This window comes from Mustela lutreola, chromosome X (genome assembly GCF_030435805.1).
Source record: "Mustela lutreola isolate mMusLut2 chromosome X, mMusLut2.pri, whole genome shotgun sequence".
In the NCBI taxonomy this organism is placed as follows: Eukaryota; Metazoa; Chordata; class Mammalia; order Carnivora; family Mustelidae; genus Mustela; species Mustela lutreola.
Window position 1 is genome coordinate 40,852,321 of NC_081308.1, and position 19,726 is coordinate 40,872,046.

At 46.6% G+C, this 19,726-nt stretch overlaps 1 protein-coding gene across 3 annotated transcripts in view; it reads left to right on the plus strand.

The window, feature by feature from the left end:
- Positions 1-354: 354 nt before the first annotated feature.
- The window catches only part of ZNF674 (zinc finger protein 674), a 30,034-nt gene continuing 10,662 nt past the window's right edge, over positions 355-19,726 (plus strand). The window contains exons 1-6 of one of the 3 annotated variants that reach the window (XM_059157830.1): positions 355-422; positions 1,038-1,141; positions 1,830-2,023; positions 2,954-2,998; positions 3,117-6,936; positions 7,238-7,333. In XM_059157830.1, the coding sequence (XP_059013813.1) occupies positions 6,903-6,936; positions 7,238-7,333 (130 nt within the window). In that variant the 5' untranslated portion in view covers positions 355-422; positions 1,038-1,141; positions 1,830-2,023; positions 2,954-2,998; positions 3,117-6,902. The remainder of the gene's footprint in view (positions 423-1,037; positions 1,142-1,829; positions 2,024-2,953; positions 2,999-3,116; positions 6,937-7,237; positions 7,334-19,726) is intronic. The other 2 variants (XM_059157828.1, XM_059157829.1) reach the window with 2 other exon arrangements.

Genomic DNA, 19,726 nt, shown 5'->3' on the forward strand with positions numbered 1-19,726 from the left:
CAGCCCGTCCCGCGCCTGAATGTGCGACTCGTCGCGGAAAATGTTCGCACGCTCTGGTCGCCGCTTCGCGCCGCAGAGGAACCCCGACAGAATCACTGTCCGCGACACGGCCCATCTTGCCCATAGACAGTGCGGACCCGGCCCCCTCGCCCCGTCTCCGTGCGCGTGCGCCGCGCTCCGACCTCGGGCTGCGGGGCGACAGGAGCGGAAGTGCTCCGCTGACCCGAGAGCGGCGCGCCGTCGCGCCGGTTGTTGTTATCCACCGCGACCGTCGGGTTGTGGGAGTCGAGTACCGGAAGGCGGAGCGGATACGGGCTGCAGGGGAGGGCGGGGTTGGTGGGTTCGCGCCTCTGAGGCCGAGTGCGGGCGTCGGGATGCGGGCGGCGGCGAGTGATACAGTCAGTGAGTTTGCGGAGTGCCTAGTAAGTGCGAGGCACCTTTGCGGTCCCCGCTCCTCTTCCTGACGGCCTGTGAGCAGGTGCTACGGTTATCTTCGTTTTATTGCGAGGAAGCAAGAACAGAAAGGCTCAGGCTGCTGTCCCAAGTCACATGGCCACGCAACCCCGGGGCATCCTTCTGCCTGTTTCCCTCCTGCCTAGCGCTTGGCCTTTCTAACTACCGTTTCCGAAATTGATCAAGTTTGTGGTTGCTGTCTGCCTTGAATAGAGGCTCGAATAGAGCTCCACAAGGTCGGGGACCTCTGACGAGTTTGTTCCCTGGTGGATCTAGAGCTCCACAAGGTCGGGGACCTCTGCCGAGTTTGTTCCCTGGTGGATCTGCAGCGCTTAGTACAGGCACATAGCGGGCCCTCCCCATTTTCACTGGACGAATAAAAGCGACAGAGCAGGCCGTGAGTTGATTGCAGAGGCAGTGCTCAGCTCCTTGTCTGGTGTTAATAGGGTCCTACTGAACATCGCTCTTCCAACTCAGATGAGGCCTTGGGCTTCCTCGCATAAAGTAAAACACTGGAGTTTTCCTCAGCTTCAGTCCATCACAGGGGTTGCTGATTGCATCTCCTGTGTGGTCCTTCTTTCCAGGAGTGGGGTGCGTCACTGGGACCACGGCTTACCGACTGCGGGTCCCAGCTCACCTGCACCTGGGCTTCCGAGTCTACAGAAGAGCCAGTCTGAGGCCTCAGAAGGTGAGTCCCCCTGGGTCAGAGACACAGATGTGGTGCCGCAGGGATGGTCCCAGCTGAAACGCGTTTGTCTCTGAATCCTTAGGTCCTGCATCCTTAGGTACAAGAGAGCTCTTCTGAGGGGCCTGAGAGGAGGAGCCTCAGCCCAGACCCAGAGCCCATGGCAGAGGGAGGAGCCTCAGAGCACAACCCCAGAGCTCGGGGCAGAAGGGCAGGGACTCAAGACAGAGCCAGAACACAGTGCAGGGGGTGTAGGTTCCCGGGACAGACCTGGACCCTAGGCCAGGGTGTGGAGGCTTAGAGGATTAGCAGGTCCAGGAAGAGCTGGACCTGCAGTGGCCTCTGTCCCTCCTCCAGCTGAGGGAGAGCATGCCCACTGTGTGATGGTGGGCAGTTGGACCCCATTGGAGGAGAGAGATGAGATGTCCAAGTGGATGTAGGGACGGTGCCATGAGGCAGGGGGCCTGCCCCCGTCCTGCAAGGGCAGGATCAGGGTGACGAGTGACACTGCCAGCCTCGCAGGACTGTCTTCTCTGCTGACATGCCTGTGTGCACAGCATAATGGCCCCCTTTTTTCCAATTCACTGTTTCTGACACCCACCTCCACACAAATGTTGACACTCCCCCTGCTCTGAGTAAAGTGCAGAACACTTTTGTATGGTTTTCTTTTCTCCTTGGTAAAATTTTCAAGTAGTCAGAGGTCCGCTGTCTTCTGGTTCTGCTGCCTCGTTTTGGTGCTGCTGTGACTGGGTCTGAGAGCATGAGACGTTAAGCTGCCTGCAGCTGAACTCTGGTGTCCTGAGGCTGCCCCAGGCGTGCTGCGATGACAGCAGCTACTCTGCAGAAACTCTGTGTGGAGACTTTGTTTTGAAAACTGCCAAGCAGGTATGCCTGGGTGGCTCAGGTGGGTAAGCGTCTGCCTTTGGCTCAGGTCATGATCCCAGGGTTCTGGCATTGAGCCCCATTGGAGCTTTCTGCTGGGTGGGGAGCCTGCTTTTCCTTCTGCTAGCAACAGCTCCTGCTTGCGCGCATGCGCGCTCTCTCTCTCTTACTCTCTGTATGTCAAATAGATACGTGAAATCTTAAAAAAAAAAAGGGGGGGAGGGGGGAAGAAAACTGCCCAGCAGGGAAGAGCAGGAAAGGAGGACGTCACCAGCCGGGAACAGGGTGGAGGAGGGCAGTGAAGGGCAGTGTTCACAGGCGGCCAAGGTCAGTGGCTTCCAGCTCCTCAGGGAATGACCAGTGCTGGGCTCTTCACCTCCCTCTCTGCCTCCTGCCCCCCCATTCCCTGCCCCTTCTCCAGCCCTGGTTTGTCTCCCTCCTGCAAACCACAGGCAGGGGTCCCTGTCCTCCAGACTCTGCCCAGGCTTTGTCACTTCTGGGGCTCAGTGTTATCCGTTTTATGAGTGATAATATCCACATTCAAAAATGCAGGTAAACAAAAGAGAACTGAAATCGCCAGTCAGAGAAAACCAGTGTCAATATTTTAGTAACCACTCTGGGACACTGCCGTTCCTCAGTATGTACATAATTGGGGAACAAATGAGCTTGTGCTGCACCTGCGTTTTTGTAATCTGCTTTTATATATGTTAGGAAGAGAAACTCGATTCACATTGGGCATTTTGGAAGCCCATAGACACAGGTCCTGTGCAAAGCCCACACGAGCTTATCCACATCCCAGGGACCAGGCTGGAGCTTCCAGGCTCGCTGCACATTATTCTCCCCAGGTGCACGGGTGATTGCCCTCAGGCTGGTGGGGATGGTCTCATGGCTGAACGCACTGAATTCGCGACCCCCCTCATTCTGTCTTCCTAGATCTCCGCCCTTTGTCCAGGGCAGAACAGGATGGCCACAGCCCAGGTAAGTTCCTTATCCCCTCCCTCTAGTTTTCAGCGAACTTGAGGCAGCTTTGGGACATCTGGATTGTAAGCTCGACAAACCTGTCCCTCCTCTCTGCTGCGGCTGTTTTCCATTCCAGCTGTAATCCAGTTCCGGTTTCTCCAGTCCTTCCCCTCACCACAAAAACCAACAATCTAAAATGAGAAAAGACGGAAGGAAAATGACGGGTCTCGTCTGCTGCTTCCTCTGGGAAATGCACCTCCTCTTTGTTGTTCTGCTTCTCAGGGAAGCTCACTGAAGCCCAGAGACCCACTTTTTCTGTGTCTTCGCTTCCACCTCACTGTTTACTTTTTTATTCTATTCAAATAATGAAAGTAAATCTGTGCTTGACATTCTGTGCACTAGGAAGAGTCCCAGCATCTCCGTTTCTTCTGTGCCCAATGCCATGCTTCTCCTCAGAGTGCCTGCTGGTACAGTATGCGAATGGGGTGGGGTGGCTGTGTTTCCGTCAGTTTCGTGAGCTGAAAACGGGTCTGTAGGCTTTGTTGGATGAGTGTCTGCACAAGTGCCATCCGAGTCCCACTGCCATCTTCCCTTTCCTGCCTCGTTCTCTTCTGGGTGGTGGTCCTCCTCAGCGCAGAAAGATTCCCGTTTCGTGCAGTGCTCTGGGTATGTCATTCACCTGTTGCTCTGTTTGTACATACTCAGCTTTTGAATTTTCTTTTTCTGTTCTATATGGTGGCTCCTGGATGACTTGTTACGTGTATGTTCAGTAGTGCAAGTGTTTATGGAGGCTACATCGGGAAGTTGGATTTGGGGGTCAAAGGTATTCACGCTTGAATTGGCTATTCCAGATCCTAGACTAATTACGACTGTCGCAAAATGTTAAAGACCAGATCATTTCTGCGTTCAGCTTTCCCGGGCTGTTGAAAGTTGAAAAGGAAACTAGTTGGTTTTATGGAGCCCTTTAACCTTGGATTTGATAAAGAGGCTACAGAAAATAAATGATGCACCTGATTGACTTGAGACCCTGGATGTCAAGATCCTAAACACATACTCTGAATACAGAGTTAATACATTGAATTGAGCATTGTGAAAGATGATTGGTGTATATGGTAAAACATTAAAAGCTTGTTTAACAAAAGGTGAAAATGAATTCTCCCTGTCACCCCATGCCCCATCTCCTTCCTTGTTTCATACGATCCTGGAGAGATCACGTGTGTACATCTCTTTCCACGTAAGAGTGCCATTTACTTTGGATCTCTTCCTTCATCGTATAGTACAACACATTCTGGACTTTTCCACAATCATTGTATTTCACTGTGTGTCTGAACAACCCGTTTTCCCCCCTGGGCACGCTTGACATTTGGGGCCAGGCAGTGCTGTGTTGTGGAGGGCGGTTGTGTGCGTTGGAGGATATCTAACTGACCCTGCCATGGACTCCCCTGATGCCAATGTCCCCACCCCTTGCCCCTTGTGGTGACAACGAAGAGTTTCTACAGACCTTGCCAGCTGTACCCTGAAGGGCTATATCACCCCCGGGTGGTATGCCATTGGCACTAACGGCTCTGTGACATTCTGCTGGCTGGAACTACCATATTATATATTTGCTTTCTGCCAGGGGTGTACATTGAGGATGTTCTGGTCTTTTGATATCATCAAGGATGCAATGATACTTAGCTGTGTATGGTTCTGTTGGTTCAGAGGAGCGGGTCTCCTCTGCAGGATAGCTTTCTGGGGGTGAGGCTTCTAGGTCAGAGGCTCTGTGCATCGTGAATTTTGACAGCTGAGGGCCTCTGAGCCAGTGGTTCCCCTCTGCTCACCAGTGTGGTCATGGTCCCTGACACCTGCGCTGTCCCCTGGGAAGGTAACAGGAGGGGTGGGTCGCTCTGAGCACTCCTCCTGCTGGCGACACCTGCCTGTCACTGTCCTGCCACACAAGGCATGTCCTGGCTCGTCTCCATCTGCAGCGCTGGGAAACCGGCTGCCCCATATGGCCTGTTGGGGCCCCATGGGTGCCACCTGGGCCACCCGGACTGAAGACCAGTCAGTGCAGGGGGAACAGGCAGGGTGTCAGGGTGTCAGCAGGGGGGTCTTGCTCTCTCTCTGATAGGACAACAGGCCCTCCGAAAAGTGAGCATTTGTTTGGTGCTGCCAAGACCAAACACAGACCTTTCCTTTTTCCCCTCCATCTGCTGCCCATGCAGACTCCCACCCTCCTGCTTCCGGTTACCTCTCTGGCTGATTAGCCACAATTAGCGGTCGGGTGACTGTGTGGCCTTCTTCTGTATGGAAACAGCCCAGCCCTTCTCTACTGTGTCTTTCTCCAGCATGTCTCCCCTGGTCTCACGTAGAACACTTTATCTCTGACACTTCTGGTCACTGATATGTGAAAGGTTCCCCCACACCAGACACTCTGCCACACCTGCTGGGTATCCTACACATAACTCAGTTGGAATACTGTGTCCTCGGAGATAGCATCGGATCCCGCAGCTTAAGGGTTCCATCCTACCAGACTGCCGCCTCTCACACCTCCCGGCAGATGCCAGCCCCCAGTTGCAGGCTTTTGACCCACTGGCCATAGGTCAGAGGTCCGGTGGCCCCCTCCTTGGATTCGACTGTTTGCTAGAGCGTCTTGTAGGACTCGGGGACATGCTGACTTACATTTCTGGTTTATTAAAGGATATGAGGAAGGATACACATGAACAGCCAGATGAACATACACATAGGGTAGGGCCTGGGAGGACCCTGAGCACAAGAGCTTCTGTCCGTGTGGACTCGGCAAGCATCGTCCTCCCAAGATGTGGATGCGTTCCCGCACCTGGAGGCTCCGCAAAACCCATGCTCTGGGGATTTTATGGCAGCTTCATAACGCAACAATGATCGGTTGTCAACTCCATTTCTAGCCCCTCTTCCATCTCTGGAGAAGGTGGTGGGGCTGAAAATCCAGAGTTTCTAGTCATGTCTTGTCCTTTCTGGTCCCCAGCCCCTGCCGTGCACCTCTAGTCTCCTCATAAGAACATGAGATGCTCCTTGTATTCTTCTCACGTGGGGACTTGTAAGGGTTTGGGGGGCTCTGCAACAGGGACCTAGAGCCAAGACTAGGATATATTTTCTGTCTCCTCACAGTCCTGACTGAAGAGCTGTGTTTATAACTGTTGTCCTAGCTCTCTGTCCTCTGCGAGGCCTTCTCTGCCTGCCCCGAGCAAAACTGACTTCTTTCTATTCTCTTTTCCCTATACTGCCCCTCCCGTTGCCCTTAGAGGACAGGTAGCCGGCCCTCCTGCCCTCTGTCCCTTTCCTGTGTGCATTTCTAAACTTGGTATTTCTCTACCAGATGGACACACCTTCAGTTCAGAAAAGGTGTCTCTTTTTATCAATCTTGATATTCTCTGGACTTAGCAGCTTGGTTGGTGTTCAGTCAGTGAGCTGAGATTGCATTTCTGGAGGAAGATATCTTTACCACCTTTTCTGTTTCTTTATAAAGTTTAAAATAATGTAGGTGACAGAAGCATTCCATACACTACATGGTCTCAAATTGGGCAGGGAACAGCAGGGAACAGTTGTGTCAAGAAAGGCAGGGCAGTGTCGTGTTGAGAAACGTGGACGTAGAATGCAGAACACATGCATTTTCATCCCTCTTTCCTTGCTTTGTGACCCTGGGCAAGTGACCTTCCACTCTGAGGTAAGCCAGTCTGTCCTCCACTGTCCGGGGTCTTCTGGGGTGGACGCCGGATTGAATCTCTGCCATGTGTAGAAGACTGTGGATGGGACACAGTGTCCCGCTCCCCGATCCCAGCACTCCGGGCTCATACAGAATGTGCCGTTGCAGGAATCCTTGACCTTCAGGGATGTATTCGTGGACTTTACCCTGGAGGAGTGGCAGCAACTGGACTCCGCTCAGAGGAACCTCTACAGAGATGTCATGCTGGAGAACTACAGCCACCTGGTGTCTGTGGGTGAGGGATGGCTGTGCAGGGTGACCGGGACACATGCATTCGGCTCACCTCAGCTGCTACCTGCTCTGGGGCCTCTGAAGCCCAGAATGAGCCGGGGCCTCGGGTTCACCACTAGGAAGTTGCAGTCCCACCCGGGGTGTCTTGCTCTCATCCTCTTGGCGAATGTTCTGCACTGAGGGGCACAGAGCCGTCCTCATGGGGCCGCACCAAGGCCAGACTGTCTCGGTTGGCAAGGCTGGGTCTTGGTTCCAGAACACCTCTGGCATTACTAATGACGTCCTGTGTCCTTTTCCTTCTTCAGGATACCTTATTACCAAACCAGATGAGGTCTTGAGACCGGGACAAGTAGAAGAGGCCATGGGGGCAGAGGGAGAGCCGCCAGCCCGGAACCATCCAGGTGAGCATGCACAGGGCCTGTTGGGCCAGGGCCGGGGACCTAGAAGGTCAGCAGGAGCTGGGTGTCAGGGGCAGGCCTGGGAGTGCTTCTCAAAGCCCCTAGGCTCGGGGACATGACTTGGGTTCACAGAAACCAGCCACCATGGTATCCACATGATGCCCCCGCCCAGCACCCTTCTGCAGCCCCCTTGTCCTTCTTGGGGTTCCAACCGCATGGCCGCCACTGCTGTTCAGATCCCATTTCCAAATCCTGGTGTTCCTTTCCTGCTCCCTCTTCTTTCTGGAAGCCTTGAGGGTGTTTTCCTTCCTTGGGCATTTGCCCTTTCCTCAGAAGAGATGTGGTGTCAGTGTGACACGTCCTCTTTATGTGCCATCCTGTGGGCCCTTTACAGCTGACGCTGGGGTTCCTCTTCAGCCTCGGGAAGTCATCTTGCCTGGCTTGCTGGAGGTGGTGGAGACCAAAAGCTTTGCTGGCAGCCTCCAGCTTGGCCGGGCCGGGCAGCCCATGGCCATGCTCTCTCTGCGCTCCTGTCGTGCTCCACAGCATCATCCTTCATGGGATCGAGTCCCCGCTTCTCAGTCCCTCTGTCTCTTGTAATTGTAGCTCCACTCCACCTGTCATCAGCTTCCTGCTCTTACCATACCGCCTCCCTCCCACTCACCTGTTCTGTCTTCCATGTCATCTCTGTCTTTACTCAGAACACAAGGGATCCAGAGAGGACATTCCTCCCAGGCGGCCTGCTCCAGCGAGCACTGCCTCTGTCCTGGACACTGCAACTCGTTCCTCATTCGTGGGTTTGGTTGGTTTGGCTCTGGGCCCCTTGTGGGGATCCACACACCCTCACACACCTGTCCTCCTCGTCTTCTGGCATCATTACGGCGGCCACTCTGGGCGCCCACCCTGGAGGGCTTCCCTAGAGCCCGCCTTCGCCGGACCATGTACCCTATTTCTCTTGGGGCTTACCTGGGCTTGCCTGCACCGGCCTCTCCCATGATTGTTTGGGGAAACAGTGTCCTCTTCATGCTCCATCAACCCCATATCCACTGCCTTGTTCAGATTTGTCAGCATTGCTGCTCTGCTCGTGGCCTGCCTTTTCCTACCTCCAGGGTTTTCAGGAATCGAAGTGGCTGAGTCTCCTTCTCAGTTCAGTGGTGACCTAGAAGGAGGAAGCGCCAGGTCAGAGGCACAGTCATTGAGTCCAGTAACCGCATATGTCGGAAGGAGCTGTCCCCGCGTTTGGTGTCCTGTCAGCACATTCCCAACCCCACCTCCAAGTTCTGCCTCTTCTCAGGGTTTCTCTTTGTCATTCTGTGGATGGCCACCTCCTAGGTCCCGGGAATCCCTTCACACCTACATTTCTGGAGATTGCTAGTTAACTCTCCCTATGAAAAGTCAGGATTTATCTCAAGTACACCTTGGCCTTCTCAGCTCTTCACAAGGCTTGTTAAGTTATTTGTAGTTTCTCTTTTGGTTACATTAATGTGGAAGTAACAGAGCTAAGCTTCTATTTTGGCATTCCATTTGGTAACTTTAAATTTTTTAATTGTTTCTTATTATTTTTAAAAGATTTTATTTGGGATGCCTGGGTGGCTCTGTCAGTTAAGCTGCTGCCTTTGGCTCAGGTCATGATCCCAGGGTCCTGGGATTGAGTCCCGAATTGGGCTCCTTGCTCGGCGGGGAGCCTGCTTTTCTCTCTGCCTCTGCCTGCCCCTCTGCCTGCTTGTATGCTCTCTCTCTGACAAATGAATGAATAAATAAAATCTTTTTAAAAAGATTTTATTTATCTATTTGACAGAGAGAGACAGCGAGAGAGGGCACACAAGCAGGGGAAGTGGGAGACAGAGAAGCAAGCTTCTCATCGGACCTGACGCAGGGCCCAATCCTAGGTCGCCAGGGTCATGACCTGAACCGAAAGCAGATGCCCAATGACTGAGCCATTTATTTGACAGAGAGAGACACAGCGAGGGAGGAAACACAAGCAGGGGGAGTGGGAGAGGGAGAAGCAGGCTTCCTGCTTGGCAGAGAACCCGACACGGGGCTCCATCCCAGGACCCCAGGACCATGACCTGAGCTGAAGGCAGACACTTAATGACCAAGCCACCCAAGTGCCCCTGGTAACTGTTTTTAAACCTACCTAAGTGTCTGTGGCTTATTCTCTGCCTAGAACACAAAACCCTAGAGAGAACGCCTGCATCTTACCTACGATGCTCTGGTGGGACATTCGATAGATAATCTTCCCTTCTGGAGGAGGGCCGAGCACGGAGGTTCAGCATTCATCCACCCCTGGCGGTCACTAGCTCTGGCTTTGGAGCCACAGCCCAGATTGCATTTCTGGTATCTTCACTCTCTAGCTGTCCCTCTGCACACTCGCCTCAGAGCCCCTTTGCCTGTTTATAGAATGGGGCTCATGCTAGAACTTGTGAGATTGCCAGAATTTAATGAGGGGATGAAGTAAAGCACCAAAAAAGGGTGCCTGGCCCCCAGGAGATTTCCGGAGATGTTACCACTGATTCTATTGTTGATGATAAAATAGGTCTTACCACCATCTTTGTTAACCCAAGGCATTCATGTAGTGACCTGTGAACCTCTCAGGATCCTCACAGTTAGGCCCCATCCTATGGTAATTGTTCCAGAAAGCCCCAGGGTGGTTCTGATTCTGTGCACTGTGAGTCACACTGCAGATAGTCTGACGCCCATGGCCATGTAGGATGCACTGGTTTAAATATCCCCTGGGAAGGGTCCAAAGGCTCAAGAGACACAGCCAGGCCTCACCCAGGAGCATGGGGGCAGGTGGGATGAGACCATGGGAGCAGGTGGACTCACTACCGGAAAGCTTTTTCTCTTCTCTCATTCCTCCAGACTTTAAGCTACATCAGACTGCCTCTTCCCCTGGGCCCTGGAAGAAATTTCTGGCAGGTCCCAGGAATTCCCTGGTTGTTCTGATGGGACATTTGAGTGTCTCAGCTGGTTGGGTGTGTGACTCTTGATTTTGGCTCAGGTGGTGATCTGGGTATCCAGGGCTCGAGCCCTGCATTGGGCTCTCCACTCAGCGGGGAGTCCGCTCGTCTCCCTCTGCCCTACCCTCTGCTCCCTCTCCGTCTCTCTGTCTCTCTGTCTCTCCTTCTCTCTTTCTCTCAGTAGATCTTTTAAAAAATTCTCTGGTTCTTCTGAAATAAAAGAAATCTTCTAGGAATAGTTAGTCCCAGGAGTGGTCTCACTGTAGTAATCCGATTTGTCTAAACCCATGTAGTGAGATTCACAGTACTTCACATGTACTGTGAAGTCTGAAGTCCATCAAAATGTTGTTGAGCTTTTCACAGAAAAGTCTTTGCCTTTCTGAATTTTCCCTGTCTTCTGTTTTCTGTTTTGCTCACTTCTCCTTTTACCTCTATTTCTTTTTTTCTACATATTTTGGGTTTACTTTGCTATTCTTTTTTTTTTTAAGATTTTATTTATTTATTTACTTGACAGAGAAAGACACAGTGAGAGAGGGAATACAAGCAGGGGAGTGGGAGAGGGAGAAGCAGGCTTCCCACAGAGCAGGTAGCCAGATGCGGGGCTTGATCCCAGGACCCTGGGATCATGACCTGAGCCAAAGACAGACACTTAATGACTGAGTCTCCCACGGGCCCCTTACTTTGCTATTCTTTATCTAGGCTTTCCCCCCAACACTCTATTACAAAAATGTTCACAGCGGACAAGTGAAAGAATTATAGCTTGAACACCCACAGAATTCCCCCTAGATTCTACAGTGACCGTTTTGCTGTATTTGCTTTGTCTTCTAAGTACTAATTCCTCTGTGTTTTCATCAGTCCTTTCTTTTTGTGACAACTTTCGTAGTAAGTTTCAGAGATCGGTACACTTCACCCCTAAATACTTCCACAGGCAAATCATTAACTAGAGGTCACAACTTTTTAATGTTGTTTAGTCTTAATGCTTAATAGATATTTTAATAAAAGGAAATTCATAAATAGCAGCATATGGTATTTGGTTGTACACAATAATGTTTTAATTAAATATACATATCTTTCACATATTTTCATTATGTATTTATGCAGATAATGACTGTTCTTTTTTTAAGTGAGGTTTATGGAGGTGTGATTTATGTATCCTGAACTTCACCTTTGTTAGGTGTATAGTTCTATAGATTTGACAAAGATTTAGTCATGTAACCACCAACACCATCAACATACTGGACCTCTTCATTCCCTTAAAGCATCACCTTGTGCCCCTTTGTAATTAAAAATTCTTTCTCACTCCCATATCTGGGATTTGGGTTTGGATTCTTCTCGTTTCTATTCTTCTAGTTTTATTCTTTCTACATTACCGTATAAATGCATTTTATAGTAAAAAAACTTCATGTGTCTTGCTTCTTTTACTTGATGCTTTTTTAGGTTCATCCATGTTTAAGATATATTAGCATTTTTTTTCCTTTTCAAAGGTAAATTACATTGTATTTGTTTATTCACTAAGCAGTTCATGCGTATTTGAATTTTTTGAATTTTTCATTATTATGAAAGAAACTGGTATGAAATTTCATGTCCAGATGTTTGTATGGATACGTATTTATCTTCTTGGGTAAATACCCAGACTGGGATTACTCGGTCATATAGTGAACATATGTTTCACTTCACGGGACCTCACCACACCATTTCCCAGCATGGCTATACCAATTCGTGTCGACCATCAACAGTGCAAGAGTTCTAGGTGTTTTGCATCGTTGCTGGCACTTGGTGTTATGAGTACTGTTAGTCTTTCTAACTAATGTTCATCATCTTTTCAGTGCTTATTTCCCATCTCTATGTCTTGGGTGAACTGTCTGTGGTAACATTTTGCCATTTTTGTTACTATCAAATGGTTCCGAGTTCTTTATATATTCTGCATGCAGGTCCTTTAGCACCTATGTGTTTTCTGTGCATTTACTCCCAGGCTGTGGCTTGTTTTTATCTTAATAGGATCTTTCAAAAAAAGACATGCTTTATTTTGATAATGCCCAGTTTGTCAAGCTTTGCTTTTATGATCCATGCCTTTTGTGCCCTGTTAAACAATTCTCATTCTAATCCATGGTAACAGAGTTTCTCATATGATTTAAATCAGAAGATTTATAATTTTAGCTCTTATATTTAGGCCAATGCACATAATGAGAGAAGTATGTTTTACCTGATGTGAGGTAAAGATCAGTGTTCTTTCTTTTTGCCTAAACATATTCAATTACTCCAGCAGCATTTTTGAAAATACTGTATTTCCTCTATCGGTTTACCTTGGTCCACTTGTTGATAACAGTTGAACACATCTGTGTTGGTCTGTACCACACTTCTTTTTTTTTTTTTTTAACACTTCTTAATTACTGTAGCCTTACGTTAAGTGTTCAAATCAGGTGGTGTGACTCCTCTAGCTTTGTTCTTCCTTTTCATAACATTTTGGCTATTTTAGATCCTTAAAGAGTTTCATATGAATTTTAGAATCAGCTTGTCAGTTCCTGCATAATAACCTCCGGGGATTTTGTTTGGGATTGCACTGAATCTGGATTATTGAAATGCTAACAATATTGAGCCTTCCAATTTATGAACATGATATATCTATTTATTTAGGTCTTTTAAAATCTATCTCAGTGATATTGTAGTTTTGTATGGGACGTACACTTGTAATTTATTCTCTTTTTAATACATTTACTTTTTGTCAATATCTCATTGTTTTAGTTCAATAGTTGCTCTAGGGATTAAGATACATAGTTAACCTTTTATAGTCTGCTTAGACATGTATTTTAGTTTGCTTTGTTGTTTTCATAACTTTCAGTTTTGATACAGTTTAAAATTTACAGAAAAGTTCAAAATCAATTCCAAAGACTCCTGTTGATTCTGCCCAGATTCACCAGCGGGTTGCATTTTGCCCTGTTTGCTTTGCTGTGACCTGTGTCCATGTCTGTCTGTTATCTATAGGCATATATTTAAATAGACTTTTCTGAACCATTGAAGACTGGAGGTCCAATATCCCTTCACCCATAACACATCACTGTATATTTTCTAAAAACCAGGATTCCCACAATTGGGAACTTTCACACTGATATAGTACTGGTAGCTAACACACTGTCTGTATTCAAATGTTACCAGCTGCTCCAAGGACGTCCCACTGGGGCGCCTTGGTAACCTAGCAGGTTGCTATGGCAACAGATTCTGGCAGGTTTAGCAGCAGCCAGCAGCTCAGAGGAGCCTGGGCCATGCCTCCTCATCCTGGGAAGCAGCCTGGGGGAGGAGGGTCCAGAGGGGGCAGGAAGGCAGCCCTCACCAGGCTTGGAGATGGTCCTTGCCCCAGGGTTAGAGTTAATGGAGCCTTCGGGACCACACACCATGCAGTTCCTCCTGGCTACTCAGGCTTATGTTTTAACATTTCAAACAATATGTGGAAGTTTTAATATAGGTCCCTTTATCTTATCTTCTCTTTGTTATAGTTTTCAAATGCATTATATATCTACATACATTTTAACCCCCCTAGACAATGTTATAACTTTTGCTTCCAACTACCGTATGTATCTTAAAGACTTCAAAAGGAGAAAAATAATGTTAGGCTTATGCAGATATTTTATGCTTTCTGCTGCTCTTTATTTATTCCCGAAGTTCTGTGCTTCCCTCTGATATTATTTCCCTTCACTCTGAAGATCCATCATTCCTCTTACAACAGATCTACTGGTGACAATATCTCTTCACTTTCATTTGTGTGAATTTTTAAATTTTATCTTCATTCTTGAAGGATATTTTTTGCTGGATATAGAATTCTGTTGACATTTCTTCATCTATAGTATTTTTAAGATGTTCCTTTATCAGTGTGCCTCAATGGCTCAGTTAAGTGTCTGACTTTTGATTTCGGCTGAGGTCATGATCTTGGGGTTGTGAGATCAAGCCCCACACGGCACTCTGTGCTGGGCATGGAGTCTGCTTCAGATTCTCTCTCTCCCTCTGCCCTATCCCACCCTCCCTCTCTTAAATAAAATTCTGAAAACAACAAAAAAAGATGTTCCATTATCTTTTGGCCTCCGTTGTTTCTGATAACTTCACAGTCATTTGGATCATTGTTTCCTCATATGCAGTTCAAGGTTTTGTTTTGTTTTGTTTTGTTTCCTTTCCAGCAATTTGATTATATTTTTTTCTGGGGTGCTGAGCTTCTTCTTTTTTCTTTTTTTGTAAGATTTTATTTATTCATTAGAGAGAGGGAGCAGGGGGAGCAGAGGGAGAGGGACAAGCAGACTCTGGCTGAGCAGAGGGCCCAGTGTAGAGCTGGATCCCATGACCCAGAGATCATCACCTAAGCTGAAACCAAGAGTCAGACACCCAACCGATTGAGCCACCCAGGTGCCCCTGTGCTGAGCTTCTTGAATCTGTAAATTTATGTCTTTCTCCAAATTTGGAGACTTTAAATTTTTTTTAAGTATTTTTTTTAAGATTTTATTTATTTGAGAGAGAGTGAGAAAGCTAAAAAGAGAGCACAAGTGGGGATGGGGTCTTCAGAGGAAGAGGGACAAGCAGACTTCCTGCTGAGCAGGGAGCCTGATGTGGGGCTTGATCCCAGGACCCTAGGATCATGACCTGAGCTGAAGGCAGATGCCTAACCAACTGAGCCACCGAGGTGCCCCCAAATTTGGAAATTTTTTGGCCATTACTTCTTTCAATCTTTTTTTTTCTATACTAGTCTCTTCGTTTGAGAACTCTAATGACATGAATATTGGACCTTTTGATATTGTCCTATAGGTATCTGATACTGTTGTTCCTTTCTTTTGTTTTTCCCAGTCTTTTTCCTCACTGTTCTGCTGGTTGGCAGGTTGGATCATCTTTGTCAGCTTAACTCCAAGTTCATTGACTCTTGCCTCTGTCATTGTCATTCTCCTAAGTCCATCCCATGAGTTGGTTTTCTAATTTCAGATAATTGTGTCTTTTAGTTCTAAATTTTCAATTTCTTCTTTACAGTTTCTGTAATCTTGAGAATTTCTATTTATCCTTTTATTTCAAATGTATTTACCTTTATCTCATAGAGCTTAGTTGTAATTGTTGCTTAAATGTCTTTGATAATTCTAGTACCTGAGTGATCTCAGGATTGGCATCAGTTGATTGTGTTTTCCCTTAATAATTGGTCATACTTTGCTGGTTGGTTGTTACATTGAATAATTTTGGATTCTATCTTGAATAATGGAGATGGGTTTTGTTTTTAACTTTTGTTTACTACGTAATACACCTGGTTAGATTCAGACCACCAATTTTATCTCACCTTCTTTGGGTGTTAATTCCATTCAGTTCAGTTTTCAAAGACTTTGCCATGCTTGTTTGGATCTTTCCTGTGTATGCACCATTCAAGGGTTAGTTTGAGATTTGAGTGGTGATTTAAGTCTTTGTGCAATTATCAAAGACTTTGCTGTCCTGCGTTGGGCCTGTCTCATGCATTTGTCACTCCAGTGTTACTCTCAGACTTGAGCTGTGGGTTTTATTATAATAATAATAATTTTTATTATTATTATTTTTAGAGACTTTACTCATTTATTTGTCAGAGAGAGAGCACGAGCAGGGGGAGCGGCAGGCAGAGGGAGAAACAGGCTCCCCACCAAGCAAGGAGTCCAATGTGGGACTTGATCCCAAAACCCTGGAATCATGACCTGAGCTGAAGGCAGGTGCTTAACCGACTGAGCCACCCAGGCCTCCCTGGAGCTGTTTAAATCTTAGTTTAGTTCAGTTCTTAAAGATTTGGTGTAAGGCTTTCCTTACCCCTGCACATATAACCCTTGGATGAGTTCATATGCCATGGGGACAGAGTCTTGCAAAAATATGAGGGGGGACAAAAAGGAAACCCACTGTATGAGCTGCTTCTCTACCTTTCGACTCCCCCTCAGAGTGCCGGCATTGTTTATTTTTTCAGAATCCTCAAGAAGTTGCTTTATGTATTTTGTCCAGAGTTATTCCTGCAAGAATCAATAGGAGAGAGAGGCTGTGGTAGATCTCCTCCATTGTGGCCAGTAATGAAAACCTTGGTTTTATTCCTTCTTGCTTTTATCTTTGTTATTTTTGTCCTTCTGCTAGTTTGAATTGAATTTTTTCCTTTCCTGGTTTCATACGGTAGAAGCTTAGGTAATTGCTTTGAATGCTTCCTTTTCTAATGTAAGCATTGGGAAATCTTTGACTGTCTCGAGTACTACTACTTTAGCTGTTTTCACCCCTTTACTGTGGTATATAAGAAATTGCACATCTTTATGTTGTACAACCTGGTCAGTTTTGACATGTGCACACATGAATCCATTACCACAATCAAGATAATGAAGCCATGGGTGCCTGGGTGGCTCAGTTGGTTGAGCAATTACCTTCAGCTCAGGTCATGATCCTGGAGTCCCAGGATCGAGTCCCACATCAGGGGAAGATTTTGCTTCTCCCTCTGACCTTACCCCTCTCATGCTTGCTTGCTCTCTCTCTCACAAATAAATAAATAAAATCTTTTTTAAAAAAGATAACGAAGTCATAGAATGAGCTGGGAAGGATTTCTTCCCTCTTCAGTTCATCGGAAGAATTTGAATAGAAGTTGGTATGATTTGTTCCTTAAATTCGCAGTAGAATTCCCCAGTGAAGTCATCTGGGCCTGGATTTTTCTTTGTGGAAAGGCTTTAAACTATAGTTTCAATTTATTTAACGGATATTGGTTTATTCATACTATTTCTTCCTGAATGAGCTTTGGTCATTTGTGTCTTTCAAGGGGTTTGTCTGTTTCACCTAATTTGTCAAATTTCTTAGCATAAAGTGTTCATAATATTCTTTTACTCTCCTTTTAATGTCTGAGGGTCCCTGGTAGCCTCATTCTCATTTTAAAGGTCCAATGACATGTAATAGTGAAAACTGTGAACTTCATTGAAAGGGAAATCTCTCCCCCAGCCAGTGCCTCCTTCATTGCTTTGGGTGAGCAGTTTTCGTGGTAAAAGAAGCATGCTCAGCTTTTTCTTTCTTTACTCTCCTCACTAGCTCTTCTCCCTTCTCCTCATCCCCCACTCCACAACTAGGCCATCTCTGGCTCCCTGGATCCCTGGCTGAAGCAAGTGAGGAAGGAAGGAGGTACAAAGGACAAAAATCGTTTGACCTGACTGATAAACATGTAATCTGCTATTGGTGCCCTCTGCAAAATCGTTTGACCTGACTGATAAACATGTAATCTGCTATTGGTGCCCTCTGCACACAGCACATTCCAAAGACCAATTCTTCTTCCTGTCCTTGGCACTTTTGTGGTTTCCTGGAGATGCCTTGGCTAGGGCCCTGATTGCAATTTTCTCCTTATAGGCAGTGTCTCTACTCCAGCAAGGCATTTAGCGTATCTCCTCCCCGTTTAGCAAACCTCCAGCCCCATGGCACACCTCCAGTCTCTCTTTGCTGAGGTTACCTTGATGCTAGCAGGAAGTCCTCTTTCCAGAGTAATCCGGCCCTGTTCACATCCTAAGGGGCCACATCAGCCCTGTAGTTTGTGTCTGTGTGTCTGTGTGTCATCCATACGTGTCCAGCACCTTGATCTCTTTAGCCCCTATGCAACCTCTTTGCTGCCACGGACTGCCTGAGCCCACCAACACTTATAGGTTTTCTAGGAGCAAACTAGGTGCCAAGTCCTCTGTGTCCCCCAAACTCTAGCCAACATGTGTCAAGCACATTGTCTACTTGAAGTCCTTACTAGACTCAGGGTCAGATGGATATACTCCTCCCACCCGTAATGTTGGAGAGAGAAAAGGTTATGGTTTTGCCATAGCTCTCCCGGAAGCTTCTTTGATCTTAACCTCTTGAGGTATATGTTAGTGCTGAGGGACATGAAGTGGTTTTGACCTGCTCCTGTTAGGTTCTGCAAGGGGCTCTGGACTGGAGTAGCGCTTGGTAGAATTGTATTACCAGCCTTTGAAATAAAAAGAGTGGGCTTTTTTTTTTTCTTGTGATGAGAATTTTTAAGATTTACTCTCTTAGCAGCTTTCAAATACATGATACAGTATTATTAATTATAGTCACGTTGCTTTACATGGGTTTTAATACCATGTTAAACCAATTCCCTAAGAGCATGGGTTGCAGCTGGGTGGGCAGACAGAGCTTCCTGAAATGTCTGCAACTTGAGGTTTGGAACAGGAAGCATCGATGTTAAAATGCAAAGCTCTGTAACTTTATGTGGCCGAACTGTTAGTACAGACAGGGCGTGATTTAGACAAGTGCCGCCCAGTAGAACTTTTTGCACTGATGGCAGTGTTTCCACTCTATATATAAAATTGTAGTGTGGGCACACTCTTTCCATTTTAGTAATCTGTTAAGTGTGAATTGGTATCTTATTGTAATATCCATTTTCCATTCTAGTAAAGGTATTTATCATTTAAATGGCATTGACTGTTTGGATTTCCTTCTCTGTGGCTTCACTCTTCATATCCTTGGTTTTTTTGTTGGGGTGTTTGTCTTTTTTTATTGATTTAAATGACTTCTTTGTATATTCTAGATTGCAATTTTGTGTATAGTCAGTATCTTAGTTTGGGTTATTGATGGCGTTTTTTGAGAAGTTTTTATTATAATGTAATCAGATTTATCAGTTTTTCATTAGTTGGTGCTTTTTGTGTAAGTTGAAATATTTTTTTTTTTTGGTTGCAGTCATAAAGATATTGTCACATAGTATTCTTCTAACACTGGAAAATTTTGCTTTTTTACTTTCTTACAATCTGCCTGGAATTTGTTTTTATGTAACTCATGAGGAAGGAGCCCTTAGTTCACCTTTTTTCACCACACAGACACCCACTTGTATCATGCCACATATGGAACTCTTTCCACCATGGTATGTGATGCCTCAGTCAGAGGTCAAGTTCCTCAGAGGCATGGGTCTGTGCCCGGGCTCTCTATTTTGTTCTATTGGTCTGTTTGTCGTTCTGCCACTATCATTATTCTAATGAGTTAAAAAAAATGCGAAGCTCTGAAAACTGCTTGGCACTTAGTGAATGTGATATAAACGTCAGCTGCTCCACCATTCTTACATTACTGATGTTAGTAATAGCTGGTCGGATGCTCCCCCTTATCTCCTTTGACTCATTGGTCATCCATATAGGAATTTTAGGATTAGTTTCTCAAGTTTATGGAAAACCCTGTTTGGGATCTCTAATGCAATTGCACTGTGTTTAGAGACGAGCTGGGAGTGGGCTGAGGATTGGCATCTCGACACTATTGAATTTTCCCATCAGTGAACTCTTAACTCAGCTTCTCTTTTCTGCCATTCAGTAGTGTTTTGAATTTGTCTTCAGGAAGTGCTTGCACATCTTTTTAGATATCTCTTAGTTGTTATAGCAGTTATGAATGGGATCTTTTTTTTTCCCTATGACAGTTTCTAACTGGTAAATACTGGTACATGAGAATGCTAGTGATGTTT